The sequence below is a fragment of the Plecotus auritus genome (assembly GCF_963455305.1).
Source record: "Plecotus auritus genome assembly, chromosome: 9".
In the NCBI taxonomy this organism is placed as follows: domain Eukaryota; kingdom Metazoa; phylum Chordata; class Mammalia; order Chiroptera; family Vespertilionidae; genus Plecotus; species Plecotus auritus.
In genome coordinates this window covers 154,987,011-154,999,570 of record NC_137783.1, presented here as the reverse complement: position 1 = coordinate 154,999,570, position 12,560 = coordinate 154,987,011, and the positions used below count along the sequence as shown (strand labels likewise).

The 12,560-nt window shown below is 64.8% G+C and overlaps 1 protein-coding gene across 2 annotated transcripts in view; it reads left to right on the top strand.

Moving 5' to 3' along the window:
* SHANK2 (SH3 and multiple ankyrin repeat domains 2) overlaps positions 1-9,334 on the top strand; it is a 196,253-nt gene extending 186,919 nt beyond the window's left edge. For both annotated transcript variants that reach the window (XM_080639996.1, XM_080639995.1), the window contains one exon: positions 4,247-9,334. In XM_080639996.1, the coding sequence (XP_080496122.1) occupies positions 4,247-4,817 (571 nt within the window). In that variant the 3' untranslated portion in view covers positions 4,818-9,334. The remainder of the gene's footprint in view (positions 1-4,246) is intronic.
* The last annotated feature ends 3,226 nt before the right edge of the window (positions 9,335-12,560 follow it).

Sequence of the window (12,560 nt, the reverse complement as noted above, 5' to 3'; positions counted from 1 at the left end):
CCGAGCCCAGGACGCTGGGTCGAGTTGGCTGGTCTCCTCCTGGGCCAACCCCAGAGCGACCCCCGGCTCCCCGCGGGCAGGCGGTGCCGCGGGCCCGGCCTCCCGGGAGCTCAGCCCACAGGCCGCCGTGGGGTCTGCGTCAGGGAGCGTGGGCCCGGCCGGGCGACGTGGGCCGCGGGGACGGTGACCTGCAGCCGCGGGCTGTCCCTGCGCAGAGCCCTCGGGCCATGGGCACGGCGGTTCCCACCGCCTCGGGGTCGGGCGCCTCCCCCCTCCCCGAGGCTTGCTTTTTCCTGACACCCGTCCCCCCTCCGCCACCGCGGGTTCGCAGCCCGAGTCGCCGGGGCTGCTCGTGGGGCCCAGGGCCCGGTAGGGAGGGCTGTGGCCGAGGGGCGGGTCCAGTCACTAGTCGTTCCTGTGGCGATGACTCGTCGCCTCTCCAGTGCCAGCCCCGAGCCCCGCCCTCCCAGCGTGCCCCGCGCCCCGGCCCTCCCAGGATGCCCCGCGCCCCGGCCCTCCCAGCGTGCCCCGCGCCCCGCCCTCCCGTGGGCGCATTGCTCTCGAGGGGGCGTGGACACTACGTGGCAGGACGAACCCCGAGTGCGCCCGGTGCTGCAGAGCAGCCAGGACAACGGGGCTGACCGCGGGCGGAGGGAGGACACGCCTGACGTGACGCCTGAGCGGACCTGAAACACGAGGAGAGACCGAGGCACGGAACGTGGACACGGAGGCCGGGACGCGCTTCGAGCGGAAGGACGTCGGAGGGGACGGAGGCCGCGGAGAGTAGCAGCAAGGCGGGCGCGAGGACCTCTCGGCGGCTGCCCGGCACTCGGGTCCAGGCCGCCCGGGGTCCAGGCCAGGACCAGGGCCGGTGCTGCTCTGCACCCAGGCGGGGAGCCCGCGGAGACGCGGCCCGGAGCCGGCTTGCCCAACTTCCACCTCCTGACCCAAACCCACCGGCTGCGGCCCGGGACGCCAGGCGTCCGTAAGCGGGGGGAGCCTGCCTGTGCGCGCTGCACGGCGTGGAAAGGTCGCCTCTCCACTGCGGGGCGCGCAGGCCTTGGAAGCCGGGGCGTCCTCCTGGCTCCCATCCAGAGAGGGTGGCGTCTGCTGGATCCCCCAGGAGCCCCTCCAGGTCACCCAGCGCTGGGCTCCCCGAGACTGGCCTTCGCCTCCCGGAGGCGCAGATGGGCTTGGGGGGAGCGGAGTGGCCACGGGTCCCAGTCCCGCAGGCCCGAGCACAGGTCGCTCTGGCCCGCTGCCTCCGAGGCCCCTCCCCCGGCCGGAGCCTCCAGCTGTGCGCGCTCCGTGTACAATCCCGAGGGCCTGTTCACTTTAAAATGAACCAATTTGAGCTTTCTTACAAAATGAGCTCGGCCCAGAACACACACTTCGGAGCTGGCCCCGAGGACACGCTGCTCGCGGGGTCTTGGCAGCCTCGGCGCCACGTGGCCCGTCACCTCCCGGCAGCGACTGGAAGGTTAAGTGACGCCGCGGAGGAAACTGGATAAGAGGGGCCTGGGGTCCGCCTTCCCTGCTTCCTCGTGGACAGGCCTCCGGAGGCTCGCCCTGTCCTGAGCGTTTCACCCTTGATGGCCAGTGTCCCGCGGGGCTCCTGCCTTCTCAGCCCCGAGTCTGGGTGGCAGGGCCCCTGGACAAGTGACCGGGGTGAGCACCTTGCTCCGCAGGGACCTGCCCCTGCGGCGCCCCTGCTCTGGCTCCGGGTCAGGGCACAGCCTCCTGACGTGGGACGTGAGCTTCATCTCCGTCCACCGCTCCTTCGTGTCCCTTATTGAGCGCGGAGGGTGGGCCAGGCCCCTCACGGCGCTCAGAGGCGTGGGCACCTGGGGGGCGCTGCGTCAGCGCAGAGACACCCCGCGTGGAGCCAGCGAGAGGCGTGAGACTTGGTGCTCCACCCCTTCTGTCTGGTCAGGGCCCCACCCAGGGAGACGCAGTGCAGTTGGGAAACAAGTGCCCTTTGACCTGGGAGAGGCGACCTCGCAGAAGCTTGCAGTCACGGAACCACAGTGCCTGGCTGGGCGGGACCAGGCCCAGCTCCCTCCGTGAGGGACAGTGGACAGACTCGTGTGGGAACCCAGCGGCCTCCGGCCCACACGCGATCCCTGCTGGAGGCCCAACCGAACCTGTGGACGCGGGAAAGCCGCCTGAACGCCAGCTCCCGGCCGAGCCCGCACCGGCTGATGGATGGCGGGTCTCTGAGCGTCCATTAGCTCTCGCCTTTCGTTTTAATTCTCGTGTTTCCACTTGGGTTTGATTGAAGAGGCAGGACGGAGAGTGATCGTCCAAGGGCGGGCGTCTGTGTCTGTTCTAAATCGGCAGCGGGTCCTGTGTGTTCCTCCCGGGAACCCAGGGGTTGCCTAGCAACAGCGATCTCAGCAACCGGAGGATGCGGTGGCGAACATCGGCGCCATGAACCCGAGTAAATCAAGCGGCTGAGGAGGCCGGCCAGGCAGCCTCGCTGGGGAGTGTCTTCCACGGCGAAGCGCGGGGGCTGGGCGGCCCCAGCATCAGGGGCGGCCTTGGTCTTGGGGTGTGGACCCTCCCACCGGACGTGCTGACTCTCCCTCCCCAGCAGCTCAGCCCAGGCCGGGGACTCGCTGGTTCTCCAGCGCGTCCGGCGGGGCACCCGCTCCAACCGGCTGCTCTTGCGTAGCGTCTTCCTGGGTGGTATTCCGTGCGTTCACGTGACCCCGGACCGAGAGGGCAGGTTGTGGAGTTCCCGTCTGAGCACGGAAGGGGTGCCATCCTGGGCGGACTGCCCACCGCACCTCCCCCCTTGGCGGGGAGGGAGTGGCGTGGGCGCTCCGGTGGGCGTGGCGCCCCTGCCCCTCTCGCACCCAGCGAAACAGTGGCTTTGACTGTAACCGGTGCTGCGTGTCGTCTCAGCCTCTGCGTTTTGTCATTTCCATTTGCTCCGTGACGGGTGTTGGCAGAAGAGGGTCGTGCTGAGCGGAAGTAAGTGCCTGCGGGTGCCCCTGCCTCTGTGTGTGCTGTCCCTCCTCTCCTGCGTGTGTGGGGCCTTCTCTCTGCTCTGACCACATGGCCCTCGGAGCCTCCTTTAAGAACGCGCCCCGGGGGGAGTTGGGGTGTTGCACGGGAACAAGGGCGCTGGCACCCATCCGCTGGCTCAGGGACCCCACGGGTCGGTGCCGCCGGGTTCTGAGCAGCCGCTGTCACTCTGAGGGTCCCTGGCCCGGGCACCGCACAGTCACTGTGAGAGGGAGCGCGCGAGTGTCCGTCCGAGGCACTGCTCCCCCGAGCGAGCGAGCCCACAGCGTGTCCCCGAGGCTGCGGCCGTCAGCAGCGCGGACCACCCCCGAGGCAGTGGCTCTGCACGGACTCCTGGTTTGATTCAGCGTCTGAGCTCACCCGTGTCAACACGGGACATGTGAGCCTTCCCCGCACAGGTGTCCCCGAGCTGAGGACAGGAGGGGAGGCCATCGGGAAGGGCGTCCCACGGCACCCCCTCCCCCCCTTCTGAGCTGTGGCCCCGGCTGGAACCGGAGTGGGCCTTGCCCTCCTGGAGCAGAGAACAGACCCCGAAGCCCTTCAGCCCTGAGCGCCCCCACGTAGCGGTGGGGCTTCCACGTGCCCGACAAGGGCCAGCCCGCGGGGCCTCCCCTGCTTTGAAGGCCCGTTGGCGGGTGTGAGCGTCGGCCCGGGAACGTGGTCACGGTTTGATTCCGGTCAGGGCACACGCCCGGTTGCGGGCTCGATCCCCAGTGTGGGGCGTGCAGGAGGCAGCGACCAATGGCTCGCTCATCACTGATGTCTCTCTCCCTCTCCCTTCCTCGGAGATCAAAGGAAAACGGAAAAACGCGAAGGCCTGACAGGCAGCTGAGAGGGCGCTCTCCTGTTGGCTGTGCTGCGGCCAGGCCTGTCCGCTCAGCAGTGCCCGCGTCCCCACCGCCCCAGAGGGCAGGCCCCGTCCTGGCCGGCTGGCCCCTCTGCCCCGCATGCTCACCCAGCGAAGGCGCCCATCCGGTCCCCAGCCCGGGGCCCAGGGGGGCGGCTGCCTGTGTGCTGGGTGTGTCCTCCGACTCGGCCTCCTGCTCTGTCCCCCTGCCCCGACCCCGGCATGGCAAACCCCGGGCCCCCGGGATCGCTGCCAGTGCGGCTCCGGCTCGATGCTCTCGTGTGACTGGGTGCCTGCCGCCCCCTCCTGGCCACCCGCTGCCCCGCGGTGACCTGGCTGGTGACGCCCCCTCTCTTGTTGCTGTTTCAGGAGCCCAGAGGTCATGAGCACCGTCTCAGGGACACGGAGCACCACGGTCACCTTCACCGTCCGCCCCGGCACCTCGCAGCCCATCACCCTGCAGAGCCGGCCCCCCGACTACGACAGCAGGACCTCAGGAACCAGACGTGCCCCGAGCCCCGTGGTCTCGCCCACGGAGATGAGCAGAGACATCCTGCCCGCCCCGCTCCCCGCCGCCGTCGCGTCCCCTTCCCCCACCCTCTCCGAGGTCTTCAGCCTCCCGAGCCAGCCCCCGGCCGGGGACCTGTTCGGCCTGAGCCCCGCGGGGCGCAGCCGGTCGCCGTCCCCCTCGGTCCTGCAGCCGCCCCTCTCGAGTAAGCCTTTCACCACGAAGCCCGTGCACCTGTGGACCAAGCCCGACGTGGCCGACTGGCTGGAGAGCCTGAACCTGGGCGAGCACAAGGAGACCTTCCTGGACAACGAGATCGACGGCAGCCACCTGCCCAACCTGCAGAAGGAGGACCTCATCGACCTGGGGGTGACGCGGGTCGGGCACCGCATGAACATAGAGAGGGCCTTGAAGCAGCTGCTGGACAGATAAGGGCGGCTGCGCGGGCCCCACAGACTCCGTCAGAAGCAGAGATGGGCTCCCACGCGGGCGGGGTCTGTGCGCCCCCTCCCTGGGCTGGTCTCCTGGCACCCAAAGAAATGCGGGCGGGGCTCCCAGCGCACTCTGCGGGTTCGCTGGGCTGTGTGTCCACCAAGGGGCACGGGAGGGCGTTTTCTAACCCAGAGGGCGACGCGCAGACGGCCTCACCTGCAGGGTCGAGAGGGTGGCCCCGTGCCGCGGGCCTGGCTCCTCCTCCCCACGTGCTCCAGATACCTCCGCGCCGCCTGCTCGGCGCACCCCGGGCCGCACGCCCTCCTGCGGCTCCATGCTCGCTCGTTCCTCTCTCCCGTGCTTCGCTCGCCGTGCGGTGGCCAGACGAGTCTTTCGGGGCCCCGTGTGGACAGGAGAGGCAGAGAAGCCTCTTCGGCCGCCTCCCCGCCTCCCGCGACGTGGGCCAGGGCGCCTTGGCTGGGAGGGTCCGGCGGGGGGAGGGGAGCGGGATCGTGAGCTGTGCTTAGCTTTCTTTTTGCAAACCCACTCGCATGATTCCAAAGTGGCCGGACACGTCCCACGGCGTTACTCAAAGCACAAAGTCACGATTCCGAGGAGGAGGGGGCTGCTCTGCCTTTCAGGCTTTTTCATGGGGGGGCGGGGGGCGTGGGGTTGTGCCCGGGCAGAGCAGGTGAGCACCCACTCCGACGTGAGGATCGAGATGCGAGGTGAATGTCGGCCCCGTGCTGGGCAGGCGGGGCGCCCTCAGTCCTCTGCACCCTGAGCGGGTGGCGCGTCGGGCCTCCCCCTTCTCTGCGTGTCCAGGACCCCACCAGCTTGTCTTACTAGGACCACAGTGTTTGAGAGCCCGGCGGGTGGGGCAGGGCCCGGGTGGGCTGCAGGGGGAGGGTATGAAGCAGGGAGGTCCCAGGATGCCAGTCGCCGCCCTGGCCAGGCTTTCCTGAGCCCTGCCCCCTCCCCCCGGGGCCCCCTCCCCCATGACGATACCTCTGTTTGCCAAGGGAGGTCACCAGTCAGGCTTTCCCGCACATTCTCCCGCGTTCGGAAGGAACTCGAATGTCAGGTTTGGGGCTTTCGTTATGATTTCAGAACTAGCCTAGCCCATCTCTGATTATAGATACACACCTTTCTCTTTCTTTACGCTCACACGCAAGCGTCTCCCTAGGTCTGGAACAGCTATAGGACGAACACGTAACATTAGCGGTTTCAATTCTTCACTGCGAGTTTAGTTGTACAGATAGTTCATAAGCACAATATTTTACGAACACAAACGCGCTGGCTCCGTGCTCGAGGGTTAAGAACCCCTTCTGTGACGTAACGACACTGTTGCCGTGGAATCGTTATCCGAGGCCGCCCTTTTCCGCTCAAGCTTATCTGGATGCATCTGAACCAGCCAGCTGTGTCATCTTCTATCCGCTAGGACTTCGTCATCAAAGGACAACTTTTCCTCCAGAAGTGGTACCAGTTCACGATGCAGCCGTTTCTCAACGCGCGCGCGCACACGTGCACACACACACCCGTTTGCAGCCACAGGCACTGGACGGGAAGCGGGTTTGGACCTCCTGCAGGCTCACCTCTGCCCCAACCCGAAGTCGGTGGACCGTCGAGGCGCTTTCCGTCCACGTGCTTTCCGTTTTCCATCCAGAACGTCAAGCCCAGGCGCGGGGTGGCCCGCGAGGCTGCCGTGGTCCTGGAAGCATAGCAACTGGCTCGGCCATTCCCGTCTTCCATCCGGTGGCGCCGCCACGTCCCGTCAGCTCACTGCTTGCTCCGTGGCTCTGCTTTCCTTTGCGTCTGCGACACCTCTGTGCTCGGTGCCACGGCCCAGGCCAGGCCGGGCGGGAGGAGAGACTGACGCGGTGGCTGTGGGTCGCGTCGGTGAGAGCTCGCCGTGCACCCCCCCCCCCCCCAGAAGCCCGCGGATGAGGCTGAAGAGCCGAGGGAACCGCTTACTGTCGCCCTGTCTCGTTCTAGCAGAGGAACAGGACCCGTCGGGACCTGCGCTGACCCACAAGGGACCCTTCTTGCCAAAATGAACCCACCTCTCGCTCCACTCCACTCAGTGATCTTGCTCCAGCAATAGCCCCTCGTCCGAATCGCCGCCCACTGTCCTCCCCGGGACACGGCGGGGCCGGGCCCTGCTCCACGGCGGAACCCACGTCAAACTGCTCACACAGGCTCATGTGGACACTATCCCAGGTTTTAAGATCAACTTTTGTTATATACTGTAATTCAAATAAAGCGCATTTACATGCCTAGTTTCTGTAATATTGTGTACACAGAACCAAAACCTCTCGAGGTATAAATTTTGTATCCCCGCCAGGCCTCTCCCCAGGGCCCCCGCACACTTTCAGTTGATTCACATACTGCAGAGGTGACTCGGTGTGGCTTGGTTTGCCGAACCCTACCTATCACCGTGAGCTACTTGTGGTACTTCCGTTAATAAAATGGTGATTCCCCCTGAGTTTCTGAGCAAGCAGGCATTGCCGGGGGATCTGGCAAGGACACTTTTTGTGGGGGCCACAAACACTGATCTTTTTTTCCCCATTAACCACTTTTTTTGTTTTTGAGAGACAAATCTGTTTCACACGACACTTTGTATACTGTGTTCACATTCTCTGTGTCACTGTTACTGTGTGCTCTGATTCTTTTCAGACTTTATTAAAAACAAAGACAGACAAGCCCCTGTCACTGCACTTCCTCCCAGCCCTCCCATCTCTGTGTGGCAACCAGATGACTGTAAAAATAAATGTACTATTGCACTACGGCCGTGCTTCTGATTGCAAACGGCGGGGGCTCGGAATTAATCAGAAGCTGCCAAGCTCGCACCCAGCGTAGGCTATTCGAGCAACACGGCCACCTTGCCTCTGACCAGTTAGAGCGCCCAGCGGGTCCGCGTGTTCCCGTGTCCGTAAAGGGTTCTCCGCGTGCGGGCGGAACCGTGTCTCTGTTCAGAGCCGTGTCAGCATCAACGGGCGCCTGTGGGCGCTGCTGTCACGGGGCGGCGGACGCCTGCTTCCTCCCGTGCTGGAGGGAAGCAGGGGTGTCGGGGACGAGCCAGGTTTGCACCTTCCCCTGGGGCACAAGCCCCACCCCCCACCCCCACCCACAGCCTGTCCCCCTGCTGTCCGGCCAGGAGGCTGGCAGAAGGGGCGGCCTCTCCGGTCGGCGTCAAGCCGGCCAGGATTTGGTAAGCAAGCATGCACGGAGGCTTGGGGCAAAGAGCTGAGCCAGGAGGACGGCGGGAGCCCCCCACTGCCGGGAGGGGTTGTGGGCGTCAACAGGGCACTCCTCCCGGCCTCACCGGGAAAACCCACCTTGGGTCCTGTTTCTTCCGTTTGGGCACCTTCTCCACGTGAGCCGCCGCGGCCCTGGGTGCTCAGAAGTCCATTCCTCCCACCTGTTGTCCGCCAGCGTCCTCCTGCCTCAGCGCTTCCCCACATCTTACCCCCCAGCTTCCTGAAGGCCCCCCCGCCCCGGCCTCGCCCGGGCAAAGCATCACTGGGCTTGTGAAGAGACAGTGTTATTGGGAGACTTTTTCTTTTACTTGTACTTGGAGGCATTTTAATAACCAATGAGCTGGAACGTCGTTTCCAATGTGTCGATATCCATGTACACGCCCACATGTGGGTGAGGCTTCCACGTGGCGCGGTGACGGGGCAGCTGCGTGGACACGGCGCTGCCAGGCCTGCTGGGGAGTCGGGTAATTTCTGAACTTGCTTCTCGGACTTGGGCAGACCTGCTCCCCCCCCGTGTTTAATCCCCGCTGTCTCGGTGGTTCTGTTCCGTTGTTGTTCCTGTAACGTGTTTCTACACGCCACAGTCTCTACCGTTTCATGTTGAAATTGACAGCAGTCACTGTCCACTGCTTCTACTCGGGAATTCTGTGTCCATAGCAACTCTGAGACTTTAACATAAGCCTTCAGTTAAACGCAGAAACAAACAAAACAAAAAAAAAAAAACAGGAAAAAAAAAAAAAAAGTGTGTGCCTTGGGTGTTCTGAACCTGCCCTGCATAAAACCATGTTGTACCCAACGCTGTATGTTCCACGAAGGGTAGCCGTGTCTTCAATGTACCGACGTGGCCGATCCCGCGGTCACAGTGCCTTCTCTCGGGACTGGGACGCCGACAGCGCCAAGTGGGAAGCGACTGGAGGAATGACATGTCAGGAGACGGAGACGTGGCTCTGGAGCCTGGCTCAGCCCCAGACCGTGGACCACACAGTCGCCTGCGTTAAACAATAAAACGGACGTTGAGCTAAGATTGCGTTACCAAGTAGTTTTCCGTTGAAAGTGTCGCTACTACACCGCTCTCCGCGCTTCCATCCAGTTAGAACGCAGAGCGCGTGGGAGAACTTCCACGGAACGGGAGCTCCGAGCCCGGCTCGCTTCCTGGTGCTGTGTCGCCCCCCAGTGGTCGTGTTGGCAATGCTGCTTGAGGTCAGCAGTGCTGAACCTTTCACATTTTGTTCAAAATAAAATGTTTGTTTTTAGTGATTGAGGCCACCCATCCCAGAACTATTTCCATTTTTCATGAGTTAAAGGAGTGGCCACCCATCCCCAGTGGGGGGCGTGCAGGAGGCAGCCGATCCGTGATTCTCTCTCACCACTGATGTCACATCTCTCCCTCTCCCTGCCTCTCTGAAATCAATAAAAATATATATTTTTGAGGATCTCTCAAGATAATGCAAACTCTGATTAAAAGGTGTATAAATTCACCCACTGTTACGTCTGGAGGCAAATCAGACCTGTCACACATTCGTATTTCTAAGAACGGGGCAGGCCCTCCTCCCCTTCACGCTCCCCCTCGGGGCGAGGACAAAGGCCCAGCGAGTGAATGAGGTGGGAGCCGCCAGTGAGCCTGGACATGAGGCTCGTGGCTCCCAAGTTCCCACAAAGCCCAGGGCGGGGGAGCCGCTGCCTCCTTCCTCGGCCTCCTCGGAGCCCCATCTGGGCAGCTAAAAATAACAAGCCCGCCTCCACCCATGTGCCCACACGGGCCTGGCAGGGACAGGCCTGCGGAGCCCGCAACCTTCGATCCCGCAGGCTCGCGGGGGAAGCCCAGCCCCTCCCGCCCCAGCTCCGGGGCCTGCTTTTCACAGCGGCCGCCTGGAGGACTAGGTGGGGCGGGGAGGCCGTACGAAGACGGCGCTGGATCCAGCGTGCAGCAGGCCCCGCGGCTCCGCAGCAGCAACCTAAGGCCACGTCTGCCGTGACCCGGCCCTCCTCAGCTGACCACTCGGACCCTCACCCAGCCGTCCAAGCTTTTCCCTCTTTGCCCACCCTGCTCCAGCCATGTTCCCGCCTCAGGGCCTCCTCCCTGCCTGCGCCTCCTGCTCTCTGGAATGTTCTCCCCTTTGTCTGCATGGCTTCCTGGACCACCAGGCTCAGAGGAGACTCCCCCCCAGTCCCACACCCCACTGCCCCGCTTTCTGCCCGTGGCACTCACCAGTCCCTCACATGGGCGGGTCGACGTGCTCACCGACGATCCCCAACCTCAGGAGCTCTGCCCACTGCATGCACGGCAGTTTTCTGGGCACAGGCTACCCGGGCAGAGGCAGCCGCTCCTCCCTGACCCCGTGAGACCCCTCACCACCGACCGCCTCCCCCCACGGCAGCCCCGCGGTCCTGCAGCTGCCACCCGGTCCTGGGGCCGCGTCTCCAGGAGCTCTTTCCGGGCACTGCCCGGCCTGCGTGGGTCCCGCCTCCTGTCCCATCCCTGCCCTCCATGCAGCCAGGCGCCTCCTCGCCCTGGCCCTGGCCGGTGGCCCTGTTGGCTGGAGCGCCGTCTCACACCCAATGAGGTCACGTGTTTGATCGTGGGTGGGGCGAGCAGGAAAGGCCACCGATGGATGTTTCTCTCTCACATCCATGTTCCTCCCTCCCACTCTCTTTCCTAAAAAATATGTCCTGGGCGAGGAGTCGCAGATAATAAGGAAACACACCGGGCGCCTTGGTCTAGACCGGTGGTCGGCAAACTGCGGCTCGCGAGCCACATGCGGCTCTTTGGCCCCTGGAGTGTGGCTCTTACGCAAAATACCACGTGCGGGCGCGCACGTACAGTGCGATTGAAACTTCGTGGCCCATGCGCAGAAGTCGGTTTTCGGCTCTCCAAAGAAATTTCAGTCATTGTCCTGCTGATATTTGGCTCTGTGGACTAGTGAGTTTGCCGACCACTGGTCTAGACTCTACACGTCCCAGGGCCGCCCAGCAGAGCTGCTGGAGCAGAAGTGGGCGTGCCCGGGGGAGGGTGGCAGCTCCGGGGGTGGTGGTTCCCAGGTGGGGCCAGAAGCGCTTCCCAGTCCCTCCCAGGTGGCCATGGCCTGGGCAGATGCCGGCTCCACCGTCCCACCCTCTCCCTCGAGGGCACAGCCCCGTGGACGCTCAGGGGGCGCTGGGAGGACGGGGCATCGCACACGGGGTGCTGTGGTCCTCCCAGAGCTGGGTGTCCAGGTAACGCAGCTTCTGGGACAAGGCGCCCCTTCTGCCATCCGTCTGCGTGGGCAACAGCGGTGGCCCGGGTGGGCGAGGCCTTCGCCCTCCTCGTGGGCCCCCAGGTGGCCGCTGCCAGGGGCTGAGGGGACAGAACCCGGCCGCCCAGGGGCCTCACGCAGCCTCGGCCCCGCCGCTGCCCACCGACCACTCAGCCCACGCCAGGGCCGCCTCCCCGGGAGACCCCGTGCCACTCCCGCTGCTGCGGTCGCCACCCGGGGGCACAGCCACGCCCGTTCCAACAGCCCAGCACGCAGGCCCGGAGGACGTGCAGAGGACGCTGGGCCCGCCCGTCATGTGCCCGAATGGACCAATCAAGACCGGCAATGGGCGCTGGTCACGTGTACCAAATAGCTCAATCAAAAATGGCGCAGGCGGCCGCTGGTCATGTGGCCTGCGAGGGCCAATCAGAACTGGTAAACGAATGCCCATCCATGATTGGCCCAGATGGGGTGGCTTTTGGCCAATCGCCGGGGCCAGGAGGCGGGACATAAGCCAGCGCACCTGACACTGTGGCTCACGTGGTGCGGGTTTCCCGGGGGCTCCTGGGGGATGGACGACAGGAGAGGTGGCCCCCACTCCTCTCCGCTCCGAGCTGTGGTCCCATCTTGGACTGGCCGCGCCGGCCGTGGGAAGAGGGGTCCATGAGCCCGGGTCCCCCCAACACCTGTCCCCATGCCCAGTCCACGTGGTCCCAGCAGGGCAGGAGCTTCCTGGGCCTGAGGACACCGCTGCTTCCCTGGACCCTCGGAGCGGGGCCTGAGCAGCGAAGCGCCCGCTTTCCCATTGGGGTGCACGTGGGAGTTCATTGCCGGTCGCTGTGCTGTTTCAGAGCCTCGCTGCCACGCTGCTTACACTGAGCACCAGTCACCGGGCCCTGCCATCACCCGGTCAGCATCTGCCGGACCTGCCGACCCCCCTTCCTCAACGCCCACCTCCCCCCCCACCCCTGCACCTGCCGCCTCTCTTAGTTCCTCCGTCACGCGGTGGCAGTGACCAGCCCTTCCCGGCCATGGTGACACCCCATAGGGCAGGAGCCCGTCGTGTCCTGGCTGGGCTGTTCGTTGGCCGGAAGGGTCATTTCCCTATGACAGCATCGCCTCGCACTGGCTCTGAGGGCGTGGACCTCAGGTCGGCTCTGGGCCCTCGGCCCCAGCACAGCCTCCGCCATGGGGACAGACACTGGGCAGGTTCTGTGCGGACGGGGAAAGGCTTTCAATAAGACTGCGTG